This window comes from Melanerpes formicivorus, unplaced genomic scaffold, assembly GCF_026170545.1.
Source record: "Melanerpes formicivorus ecotype bairdi unplaced genomic scaffold, bMelFor1.0.p_v2 SCAF_211, whole genome shotgun sequence".
Taxonomy (NCBI): domain Eukaryota; kingdom Metazoa; phylum Chordata; class Aves; order Piciformes; family Picidae; genus Melanerpes; species Melanerpes formicivorus.
In genome coordinates this window covers 165,481-178,135 of record NW_027142563.1, presented here as the reverse complement: position 1 = coordinate 178,135, position 12,655 = coordinate 165,481, and the positions used below count along the sequence as shown (strand labels likewise).

The window sequence follows — 12,655 nt, the reverse complement described above, 5'->3', positions numbered from 1 at the left end:
GGGGGGGAGAATGGGGATGTCCCAGGCAGAGGCTGGGGATGGGAATGGGAGGGGGATGGGAATGGGGATGTCCCTGGCGGGGAACGGGGAGGGGAGTGGGGAATATGGGTGGGGATGGGAATGTCCCTGGCGAGGGATGGGGGTGGAGATGGGGACGAGGAACAGGGGATGGGGGGGATGGTGCAAAAAAGACTAGGGAGTGGAGCCTCGGGAAAGAGGATGAGCCGCGGATGGGACAGACAGTGACTCGCAGCCAGCTTCGGGAGGGGGGAAGGAGAGGCGTGCCGGAGCCGGGGCGCTGCCGCATTTATAGGAGGAGCGGCCGGGGGGCCCTCCCTGTCCCGCAGACGCAAGCGGGGCGGTGGCCCCGGTTAAAGGGGAAACTTGACAGCGCCGCTCCGTTCCCGCTGCCCGCTCCCGCTGCCCGCTGCCGCTGCCCTCGGCTCCGCCGCGACGTGAGTACGGCCAGGGCTGGGGACGGGGGACAGGGCCGGGAGCTGCTGCGGGGCAGGGGGACAGCGCTGCCAGCGCCTCCGGGGAGGGGGGAGGAGATGAACTGGAAGGACCTTCCGAGGTCCCCAAGGGAGAAGGGCTGGGAAGAATCCCCCCATCCTCCTCTGGGGGCCCTTTAGGCGAAGGGGATCAGGGCGAGTCTTCCCTCTTTCTTCGACGGTCCCGAGGGGAGAGAGGCTGGGGAAAGCCTTCCCCCCACCAACTCCTCCCCGGAGCAGAGGGTCCAAGAGAGGGTCTGCTGGGGGTGCCGAGGAGACATGGACCGTGGAGCCCCCTGGAGAAGAGGGAGTGTGTGTGTTCCCCTCCCCGGGGGTCTCCAGGGAAGAGGGACCAGTGAAAGCCTCCCCTGGGCAGAGGGGCTGAGAGGGTCACCCTCCCGGTGGTCCTGTGGGTAGGTGGGCAGGGGAACCCCAGCTCCTCTCAGGAGAGGGGCCGAGGTAGTCCGTCGGGTGTGGGAGCCCTTGGGAGAGGGACTGGAGCCCAAACTCTCAGAAGTGAGAGTTTGGGGGTGAGGGGGAAACCCCCCCGAGGGTCTCCGGGGAGGGGGGAGTTGGGAAGGCCCCGTCGGTGAGAGGTCTTGGGGGAGCAGGCTCGGAGGAAGATCTCGGGGGGCTGTCCGGGAGTAGGTCCAGGCAGAAGTCTCGGACCACCACCCCACCCCCCGCCGAGGTCCATTGGCGGGGCCGAAGGAAGGAGCCGGGCGCTGCCCGAGCATCCCCCGGGGCCGGGCGGGTCCCTACCACCGGCCGAGCGCCTCCTGCTGCCCCCGGGGCTGGGCCTCCCGGACGGACAGACAGACACACCCAGCAGCATCCCTCTCTCCCCTTCCAGTCCTGCTCTCCACCACCGCCAAGATGCTGCTTTTGCTGCTGGGGATCATCGTGCTCCATGTCACCGTGCTGGTGCTCCTCTTCGTCTCCACCATCGTCAGCGTAAGTCCAGACCTTCCTCGGCACCGGGGGACCCGGGGGCACCACCGGGGTGGGGGCACTGTGGCGTGGCAAGACCAGGAGCTGCCATTTTCAGCAGTACTTGATTTTCCAGCCTGGCTTTTTAGCAGGAAACCTTTGACTTGCCCACTGCTGGCCTCACTGGTTTGGGAGTGCTTGGCACCAACAGCTCCTCCTGTGCTGGGGCTGCCAGGAGTGCCCGGTGGGTCACTTGGTCTGTGTGCTGCAGCAGGTGCTCAGGACACCCCTGGCAGCAGCGAGGAGAAGGCTGGGGGATCCCATCAGCATCATCCTCACGCTGATTCGCATCAGGGAGCAGCCCTACAGCACCCAAACCACCCTCTGTGGGGCTGGCACTGCACTCAAGCACCCAAACCATCCTCCATGGGGCTGGCACTGCACTCAAGCACCCAAACCATCCTCTGTGGGGCTGACACTGCACTCAAGCACCCAAACCACCCTCTGTGGGGCTGGCACTGCACTCAAGCACCCAAACCACCCTCTGTGGGGCTGACACTGCACTCAAGCACCCAACCCACCCTCTGTGGGGGCTGACACTGCACTCAAGCACCCAAACCACCCTCTGTGGGGCTGGCACTGCACTCAAACACCCAAACCACCCTCTGTGGGGCTGGCACTGCACCAGAGCACCCAAACCGCCCTCTGTGGGGCTGGCACTGCACTAGAGCACCCAAACCACCCTCTGGGGCTGACACTGCACTCAAGCACCCAAACCACCCTCTGTGGGGCTGGCACTGCACTCAAGCACCCAAACCACCCTCTGGGGCTGACACTGCACTCAAGCACCCAAACCACCCTCTGTGGGGCTGGCACTGCACTCAAGCACCCAAACCACCCTCTGTGGGGCTGACACTGCACCAGAGCACCCAAACCACCCTCTGTGGGGCTGACACTGCACCAGAGCACCCAAACCACCCTCTGTGGGGCTGACACTGCACTCATGCACCCAAACCACCCTCTGTGGGGCTGACACTGCACCAGAGCACCCAAACCACCCTCTGTGGGGCTGACACTGCACCAGAGCACCCAAACCACCCTCTGTGGGGCTGACACTGCACTCAAGCACCCAAACAACCCTCTGTGGGGCTGGCACTGCACTCAAGCACCCAAACCATCCTCTGTGGGGCTGACACTGCACCAGAGCACCCAAACCACCCTCTGTGGGGCTGACAGTGCACTGGAGCAGCTCCACCTTCCAAGGGGCTCCAGCCCACAGGACCAGTGCAGCCAGTTTGAGCCAAGCCCCGGTGAACAGGGCAGGTTTGGCCACTGGCTCCTCAGCACCAGCAGCCCTGCCCTGCAGCTCTTGCTCCACTGGGCTGTGAATTGGGCAGAGCCTCTCTCTCTCTCCCTCCCAGCCCAGATGAGGCATTTTGAAGGCTTTGAGCTCTGGAAGCAGCAGGATGAGCTTGGATGGCTGGAGAGAGGCTTCCAGCACTGTTCCAGGTCCTGAGCCCAGTGAACACGTCAGCAGCTTTGGGAAGGGGGTTGATCTGCTGTGCAGGCAGCAGCTTTGTGGGGCTGCTGAGCTCCAGGCTGGGCTTACCAGGGCCTTCTATCCTGTTTTTTTTTTTCTCCCCCTTTCCTTTCCCCCCCTTCTGTCCTTTTATTTCCCCCCACCCCCCCTTTTTTCCCCCTTCCTTTTTTTTTCCCCCTGTCCTTATTTTTGTGGTTGGTTTTGTTCTCAAATGGTCTCTAGTTTTATTTTGGGTGTAGAAGACGTTACCACAACCTTCCGAGGCGGGGGGAAGGGGGGTGGAACCATTCAAATATCCCGGCCCGGCAGCGGGAGAGGAGGCTGGAGGGGGCAGGAAGCTCTGTGTGTGTGTGTGTGTGTGTGTGTGTGTGTGTGTGTGTGTGTGTGTGTGTGTGTGTGTGTGTCCCCGCACTGGGACCTGCTCCCCGCTCAAAGAGAATAAAGAGCTTCTGTTTTGGGGCCGTTGAGGTGGAAGCGGCAAAAGCAAAAGGCAACTATCAGTAGTGACCTTCCCAGAGCTCTTTCTGAAGCAAAAGATGTGCCTGGGAGCGCCCAGCCGAGCCCCTGCCTGCTGGTACCCGCTGGGGCTGCTGGGTGGCAAAGCCTTGGGGGGGAGGGGAGGGGGCTGGGGGTGGGGTATGGTGGCTGCCTGAGCCTCCTGCCAGGGCTCTGCTCACCGTTCTGCCTCTCCCTGCAGCAATGGCTGGTGAATGGCAACGGGCACACGGCAGACCTCTGGCAGAACTGCTCCATGGGTGAGGACAACATCCAGCACTGCCTGGCATCGTCCTCCAACGGTGAGTGCTCTGCGGGGGGGCATCAGGACTGCTGCTGCTGCTCCCCACTTTGATCTTCCTCCCCCAGACAGAGGGAATTAAGAGGGTTTTGGCTTTGCAGGTTGGTTGTGGTTCTCTCTTGCATCCCCTCTGAAGTTGTTCCCTCCTGTCTCTTCCCCTTGCCCCCTCTGCTCTGTGCCAGGATGGGGGGAGAGTGCTGCCCTCCCTTCCCAGGGCTGGTGCAGCCGTGGAGGGATTGCTTCCCTGCCCTGTTAACTGCCTCTGAAGTTGCAGTGGGGCTTAGCGTGGGTACCAGCCCCACTGCTCTGCCCTGCTGCCCTCCAGCTGGGGGCTGGCACCACGGCAGCCCGTTTGGCACAGCCCCAGCACGGTGATCTTTGGTGACCTCCTGTTCCTAGCCCCCTTCTGATCACACTGGGATGTGCAGCCACGGGGCAGCCCTTGCAGCGGAGTGTGCAGTGCTGGGAGGGCAGAGGCCGTTTTCAGCAGCTCTCCTCCTCGCTGCGGTTGGGAGAGTGTCTGAAGCTGCCTGTGGTGCCCCGAGGCCGCCTTGGCCACCTTGTCCCCTGTGTTTTGCTGCGGTGCCAGGCTGAGTTTTTGGGGCACCACTCCTTGCCCTGTGGTTTGCTGCTGAGCAGCACGTGTGGGATGTGCTGGGTGCTCAGTTTTTTCCTCAACAGCCCTCCCCTGCCCCCCGTGGCACCTGCACATCCTGGGGGGTGGGGAGGGGAGGGACTGAAGACCCACCTTTGGACCAAGCTGGGTGAAGGATGATGTCCACTGAGTGACACCACCCAGTGAGCTGCGTGCTGAGGTCAGCAGGGAGGAGCTGCTTGCTAAGACACCTTGACACAGAGTTCCCAGGGCCCCCAGGGGCACTAAATATGTGCTCAGGGAGCCGGGCAAGCCTGTGCCTCAGTTTCCCCAGAGGGCAGGGCTCCCAGCAGAGGTGCTGTGCCCACCAGCTGTTTCCAGTTAGCCTTGGGTTTTTCCTTTTCCCTGGAAACAGTGTGATCCCCAGTGAAGCCAGCTGTGAGTCATGCAGATGTCACTGGGAGCACAGCCACCCTGAGACGGAAACGTGGCCCTGCCAAGGAGCAAAGCCATGGCACGTGGGCTTGGCGAGGGGGGAAGGGTCACAGGGGAGAGCACTCAGTGCTTTCTGAGGGGCTGGTGGTGATGGAGACTGTCAGGGGGGTTTGGGCATTCAGGTCACCTTGATGCCCAGCCTGCTGGGAGCAAAACACTGGTGGTGACTCCATGGAGGGAGGAGGATGCTGCTGTTCCCTCTCCCTCTCCTTTGGGCTGGAAGTGGTGGGAAGCTGGACAAGCTGACCAGGACAGGGATCCTCCCTCTCTGCTGGGCTGTGGTGAGGCAGAGGTGTGTTACTGAGGGACGTGGTTTAGCACCAGACCTTGGTAGAGCTAGAGAATGATTGGACTTGATGATCTTAAAGGTCTTTTCCAAGCAAGACTGCACAGCCAGCAGGGCCAGGGAGGTGATTCTCCCACTCTGCTCCGCTCTGCTGAGACCCCACCTGGAGCACTGTGTCCAGTTCTGGAGCCTCTATTACAGAAAGGATCTGGAGGTGCTGGAAGGTGTCCAGAGAAGGGCCACGAGGATGAGCAGAGGGCTGGAGCTGCTCTGCTATGAGGACAGACTGAGGGAGTTGGGGTTCTTCAGTCTGGAGAAGAGAAGGCTCTGAGGAGACCTCATTGTGGCCTTCCAGTATCTGAAGGGGGCTCCAAGAAAGCTGGGGAGGGACTTTTGAGGGTGTCAGGGAGTGATAGGACTGGGGGGAATGGGAAAAAGGTATAAATAACAAATTCAGCTTGGATGTGAGTAAGAAGTTGTTCCCCATGAGGGTGGTGAGAGCCTGGCACAGGCTGCCCAGGGAGGTGGTGGAAGCCTCCTGCCTGGAGGTGTTTGCAGCCGGGCTGGATGTGGCTGTGAGCAACCTGCTGTAGTGTGAGGTGTCCCTGGCCATGGCAGGGGGGTTGGAACTGACTGGTGCCTTCCAGCCCTGACGATTCTGTGACCCTACGATCCTGTGTTTCCCTGCATGGGCTCCGCTCCGGTCTGGGTGGGAGCGAAGCCAGCAGCAGCAGCAGCAGCACCGCGGGGCTCTGCTGACGCCTGGTGGTGTCCGGCTCGGCCGGGAAGCTGCTGGCTCCTATCCCAGGCCGGGATCCTTCTGGAGCCGTGTCCTTCATCAGCAGTTGGCTGGGGTTGGCTATCTGCAGCGTAGGCAGCCTGCTTCAGGGCCATTCACGCGTGTTCTGCATCTGCTGACCTTGCCGCTTGGAAATCAAAAGGCAGCGACTGCCCCTCCCAGAGTCCCAAAGCTGAGGGCTCCAAAGCCCACCCCCAGATCTTTTGCTTTTCAAACCTGCATGGCTTGTTTGCCTGTTTGTTTGTTTTTCTGGATGTTTGCAGGAGGCTCTGTGCTCAGTGAGCTCTCAGTGTCCACAGGGTGGCTAGGATGATTTCCTCCACACCTGACTTGTCCTGCTGGGGGCTTCGAGTCTCTGTTGCCCTGCTGCCAGAAGCTGCTCAGGGTGGGGAGCTTCCCTCTGGATCTTTTACAGTGATTCTGGAGCACCTCTCCTGTGAGGACAGACTGAGGGAGTTGGGGCTGCTCAGTCTGGAGAAGAGAAGGCTCTGAGCTGACCTAATTGTGGCCTTCCAGGATCTGCAGGGGGCTCCAAGAAAGCTGGGGAGGGACTTTTGAGGGTGTCAGGGAGGGATAGGACTGGGGGGGATGGAGCAAAAGTAGAAATGGGGAGATTGAGATTGGATGTGAGGAAGAAGTTGTTCCCCAGGAGGGTGGTGAGAGCCTGGCACAGGTTGCCCAGGGAGGTGGTGGAAGCCTCCTGCCTGGAGGTGTTTGCAGCCAGGCTGGATGTGGCTGTGAGCAACCTGCTGCAGTGTGAGGTGTCTCTGCCCATGGCAGGGGGCTTGGAACTGGCTGAGCCTTGAGGTCCCTTCCAACCCTGACAATTCTGTGATTCTGTGATTCTTTCATCACTAAAGGGACTGCAGTCAAGATGACCCTGCTAGAAATGCTGTGGAGCAGCTGAGTTGGGTTGATAAGGTGCCCCAGTGGGCTGCTCCTGGAGTAGAGGTGTGAGGTGCTCAGATCTTGGAGAGCTCTCTGCCAGCTCCTAATTACATGAATGCTTTGCTTTGGCATCAGGAGAAGGGAGTTTTGCTTGGGCAAAAGCTTCTCCCCTATCCACTCTGCAGCCAGGGTCACAGGATCACAGGATGTCAGGGGTTGGAAGGGACCCAAAGAGATCATAGAGTCCAGCCCCCGAGTCCAACAGCCCCAGGGTGTGGGAGCAGTGCTGCTCAGGACTACTTTTCACCTGGTGGGACCCACCCTGTGGATCCCAGAGTTCCCTGGTGCTGAGGGAACACAGCTCCCAAAGGTATTTCCCGGGTTATTGGTTTGTAAAAGCAGAATTAGTGTGCAGCATCCTCTCCAGCAGCTCCATGCACTCTCCCATCTCTGAGCACCTTGCTGGGGTGCCCTCAACCTTCACCTTCACCCTATCTCCTGCCCTAACCCTGACTCCCCCCTGTGCTGCTGGAGGAGCTGATGCCAGCCCCCGTTTGGAGTGCTAGTGGGGGACGCAGGGCAAGGACGCCGTGGCAGGGCCACCCCCGAGGCTCACGCTCGTCTTCTGCCTGGTCCTTGTTGTGCTCCTCAACCTCCCTTTGCTAGGAGCATGCTTACTTTCAACCCCCCTGGCAGATCCCACAGCAGATACCACAAACGGTCCTGCCTTCAGCCTCTCTGCAAGCAGGCTGTGCCGGGCTGTGGCAGGCTTTGAGAGGCTGTTTCTCTGTGCCCCTGCCAAGGCCGGTGCTGAACGGCTAATTGCAGAGCGCCGAGGGCTGCTCGGGGCTGCGAGGCAGAGATCCTCCTGCAGGAATCTTGGCAGGATGTGGGCTCTATGCAGAGGCAGGGTTTGTTTTTCCCTTCTGGCCATCGCAGAGGCTGCTGGAGTGTGGTGATTTCCTCCTCTCGTTTTGTGCAGGGGGGGTGCTTGGTACTCGGGAGATGTGGAATGAGGTAGGGCTGGGCCATGGACTCATGGAGCTGTGAAGGCTGGAAGAGACCTTTGAGATCCTCAAGAGCAGCTGCTCACCCACAGCCCATAACCCCACCCCTGCTGCTAAGCCACTGCCACCAAACCAAGTCCCTCAGCACCACATCCATGTGGCTTTTAAATCCCTCTAGGGATGGGGACTCCACCACCTCCCTGGGCAGCCTGGGACAGTGCCTGAGAACCCTTGCTGGGAAGGGATTGTTCCTAATATCCAGCCTGAACCATCCCTGCAACAACTTGAGGACCTTTCCTCTTGACTGTCACTGATTGCATGTGAGAAATGACCAAACCCCACCTCATTCCAGCATCCTTTGAGGTAGCTGTAGAGGACTTCCACTCAGCCTCCTCTTCTGAGGGCTAAACACCACCAGTTCCCTCAGCTGTTCCTCACAGGAACTGTGTTTGAGGTCCTTCACCAGCTCTTCTTTGGACAAGCTCCAGCACCTCTGTGTCCTTGTTGGAGTGAGCTTTGTGTTTTCAGCACAGATGGGGGCTTGGGGGGGGCCTTTGCCATAGAACCAGGGTGGTGAGTTTGTTGTGCTGAGATGCTCCTCATGGCCTTAGCATAGAATCATAGAACTGTCAGGGTTGGAAGGGACCTCAAGGCTCAGCCAGTTCCAAGCCCCCTGCCATGGGCAGGGACACCTCACACTGCAGCAGGTTGCTCACAGCCACATCCAGCCTGGCTGCAAACACCTCCAGGCAGGAGGCTTCCACCACCTCCCTGGGCAGCCTGTGCCAGGCTCTCACCACCCTCCTGGGGAACAACTTCTTACTCACATCCAATCTGCATCTCCCCATTTCTAGCTTTGCTCCATTCCCCCCAGTCCTATCACTCCCTGACACCCTTAAAAGTCCCTCCCCAGCTTTCTTGGAGCCCCTTGCAGATACTGGAAGGCCGCAATTAGGTCTCCTCAGAGCCTTCTCTTCTCCAGACTGAGCAGCCCCAACTCCCTCAGTCTGTCCTCCTAGCAGAGCAGCTCCAGCCCTCTGCTCATCCTCGTGGCCCTTCTCTGGACACCTTCCAGCACCTCCAGATCCTTCCTGGCACAGAGGCTCCAGAACTGGACACAGAGCTCCAGCTGTGGTCTCAGCAGAGCGGAGCAGAGGGGGTGAATCACCTCCTTTCACCTGCTGGCCACACTTCTGCTTCAGCCCTGGTTGTGATTGGCTTTCTGGGCTACAAGTGCACACTTCTGGCTCCTGTTGAGCTTCTCCTCCACCATGGTGAGGGTGGCTGAGCCTCCTGTCACCCACTGGACTGCAGAGAGACCCTTTTGTTTAGATGGCTGTTATGTGGATGGCCATTGAGAAGCTGAACCTGCTGAAACCAGGTGCTTGTGTTTAACTCTGGGGTAGGTTTGGGTCCATGCTCCTCATCTTACAGATTATCCTGTGGGGATGGAGAGGGACTTTGTACAAGGGCATGGAGTGGAGGGATGAGGGGAAATGGTTTCAAACTGGAAGCAGCTGGATTTAACTTAGACATTAGGAAGAAATTCTTCCTCATGAGGGTAGTGAGGCACTGGAAGAGGTTGCCCAGAGAAGCTATGCAGGCTCCATCCCAGGTTAGATGGAGCCTTGAGCAACCTGCTCTAGTAGCAAGTGTCTCTGCCCATGGCAGGGAGGTTGGAACTAGATGATGTTTAAGGTCCCTTCCAATCCACTCTGTCCTTTCTATGATTCTATAATCAGAGAATCACAGAATTAACCATGCTGGGAAAGACCTTCATGATCATCAAGCCCAACCTATCAAAAGGGGTAGACTCAGACTGGATGTGAGGAAGAAGTTGTTCCCCAGGAGGGTGAGACTGGCACAGGTTGCCCAGGGAGGTGGTGGAAGCCTCCTGCCTGGAGGTGTTTGCAGCCAGGCTGGATGTGGCTGTGAGCAACCTGCTGTAGTGTGAGGTGTCCCTGGCCACGGCAGGGGGATTGGAACTGGCTGAGCCTTGAGGTCCCTTCCAACCCTAAGACTTCTATGATTCTATTATCACCCAACACCATCTAATCAACTAAACCATGGCACTAATGGCACTATTTGAAACACTTTCAGGGATGGTGACTCCAGCACCTCCCTGGGCAGCCCATCCCAAGGGCCAATCACTCTCTCTGGGAAAAGTTTCTTCCTAGCACCCAGCACTCAGCCCAAGGCTTGACCACAGGGCTGCCAGAGCGTGGCTCCACGGGCCACTAGCAGGCTGTGCTCACAGGATGGAGGCTGAGCTCCCACCCCCCAGATTCCTCTTGGCAAGGCTTGAAGGTCCTGTGTATGTGAGGGCTGGATGGTCCTGATGGGAGCAGGCACCAGGAGGGAGGAGGAAAGAGCAGGCCGGGGGCTGCTTGCTGCCCACACCTTCACCTTTGACAGCCGCCTGCTTGTTGCTTTGATTCCAGCCTCTGCTTCTCACAGAATGGCTTTTTTTTCTTGCCTTTTTTTTTTTTCCTTTTCCAAGAGGAGGGGAAACTATGGAAAAAATGTTGCAATCTTTGCTTCTCTTGCACTGTCAGACATTCCTGGAAAAGACTTATCTGAAGAATTCAGCTCTGAGTCCCAGAGCTGTGTGCGTCGGCTCGGCCGGGAGCCAGCCCCAGCTGTGCACTGCTGCTGCAGGCAGAGGAATCAGAGAACCACAGAGTCAACCAGGATGGAAAAGACCTCAGAGATCAGCAAGTCCAACCTATTGCCTAACACCTAACACCTCCTGACAACTAAACCACGGCTCCAAGTGCCACAGCCAAACCTTTCTTGAACACCTCCAGGGACGGGGACTCCACCACCTCCCTGGGCAGCACATCCCAATGGCAAATTACTCCTTCTGGGGAGAACTTTCTCCTCGCCTCCAGCCTAAACTTCCCCTGGCACAGCTTCAGACTGTGTCCTCTTGTTCTAGTGCTGGGTGCCTGGGAGAAGAGACCAACCCCCACCAGGCTACAACCTCCCTTCAGGGAGTTGGAGAGAGCAAGAAGGTCTCCCCTGAGCCTCCTCTTCTCCAGGCTAAGCAACCCCAGCTCCCTCAGCCTCTCCTCACAGGGCTGTGCTCCAGACCCCTCCCCAGCTTTGTTGCTCTTCTCTGGACTCGTTCCAGCAAGTCAACCTCCTTCCTAAACTGAAGAGCCCAGAACTGGACACAGGACTCAAGGTGTGGCCTAACCAGTGCTGAGCACAGGGCACAATGACCTCCCTGCTCCTGCTGGCCACACTGTTCCTGATGCAGGCCAGGATGCCATTGGCCCTCTTGGCCACCTGGGCATACTGCTGACTCCTGTTCAGCTGCTGTCAACCAGTACCCCCCTGAGCCTCCTCTTCTCCAGGCTAAGCAACCTCAGCTCCCTCAGCCACTCACACAGATGGACCTCAGCTGCTCAAGTGCTCTCCAGTATATTCCACCCCAAACTACCACACAGTGATATTTGTTTATTTTTTTCCCCTCAAAAAATGACCTTTTCGCTCCTCAGCTGATTGATTTTTTCCCCTGCTCTACTTCTGGCTTTGGTAGGAATGACCTCTCTGGAGTTGCTGGACAAAGCTGGGGAGGGGTCTGGAGCACAGCCCTGTGAGGAGAGGCTGAGGGAGCTGGGGTTGCTTAGCCTGGAGAAGAGGAGGCTCAGGGGAGACCTTCTTGCTGTCTACAACTCCCTGAAGAGAGGTTGTAGCCTGGTGGGGGTTGGTCTCTTCTCCCAGGCAAGCAGCACCAGAACAGGAGGACACAGTCTCAAGCTGTGCCAGGGGAGGTTTAGGCTGGAGGTGAAGAAGTTCTTCCCAGCAAGAGAGATTGGCCATGGGGATGTGCTGCCCAGGGATGTGGTGGAGTCCCCATCCCTGGGAGTGTTTAAGAAGAGCCTGGATGAGGCACTTGGTGCCATGGTTCAGTTGATTAGATGGTGTTGGATGGTAGGTTGGACTTGATGATCTCTCAGGTCTTTTCCAACCTGGTAAATTCTGTATCCCTACATCCTTAGTCTGGTGAAGAGAAGGTTGAGAGGGGATCTTATTAATGTCTGTAAAATATCTGAAGGGTGAGTGTCAGAAGGAAGGAGACAGGCTCTTGTCAGTGGCACCCAGGAACAGGACAAGGACAATCATAGAATCATGGAATGTTAGAGGTTGGAAGGGACCTGCAGAGATCACTGAGTCCAACTCCCCTGCCAGAGCAGGGTCACCCAGGGTAGTCTGCACAGGAATGCTGTGGCTATGAGGTAGAACACAGGGAGTTCCACCTCAGCATGAGGAGAAACTTCTTTGGTGTGAGGGTGCTGGAGGCCTGGAGCAGGCTGCCCAGAGAGGTTGTGGAGTCTCCTTCTGTGGAGACTTTCAAAGCCAGCCTTGCATGGCCTGGCCTAGGTGATCCTGCCTTGGCAAGGGGGGTTGGAGCTGAAGTCCCTTCTAAGCCCTAGCATTCTGTGATCCTGTAACTTCAGGAGACATCCTTCATGGTGTCTTCTTACCATTTCTCCTGCTCCTGCTCTGTGGTTTCTGCATTCTGAGGCTTGTTCACAGGCAGGCTGGTGGCTTTTGGCTGTTTTAAAGGGTCAAGAAAGCCCCAGGCCGTGGGAACAGTGCAGGCTGCCAATCCATGTGATTACCAAGTGCTGAGAGTACTGCAATGCTGATGATTTGCTGGTGTGGTGGCTACAAGCAAAGCCCAGGTGCAGAGATCTGCCCTGGACCACCTGAATGGGCAGGATGGGGCCTCCCATTTATAGGGCAGGCACTGGGAAATTGCCTGGACTGTGCCTCAAGTCCTGGGCTCAGTTTTGGGCCCCTCGTTACAAGAGGGACA

The 12,655-nt window shown here is 58.3% G+C and overlaps 1 protein-coding gene across 2 annotated transcripts in view; it reads left to right on the top strand.

The window, feature by feature from the left end:
- Nucleotides 1-348: 348 nt before the first annotated feature.
- PMP22 (peripheral myelin protein 22) overlaps nucleotides 349-12,655 on the top strand; it is a 32,911-nt gene continuing 20,604 nt past the window's right edge. Inside the window, exons 1-3 of one of the 2 annotated variants that reach the window (XM_068169685.1) lie at nucleotides 349-455; nucleotides 1,345-1,445; nucleotides 3,659-3,758. In XM_068169685.1, coding sequence (XP_068025786.1) covers nucleotides 1,368-1,445; nucleotides 3,659-3,758 — 178 coding nt within the window. In that variant the 5' untranslated portion in view covers nucleotides 349-455; nucleotides 1,345-1,367. Of the gene's footprint in view, nucleotides 460-1,344; nucleotides 1,446-3,658; nucleotides 3,759-12,655 lie in introns of both variants that reach the window. The other variant, XM_068169686.1, reaches the window with a different exon arrangement.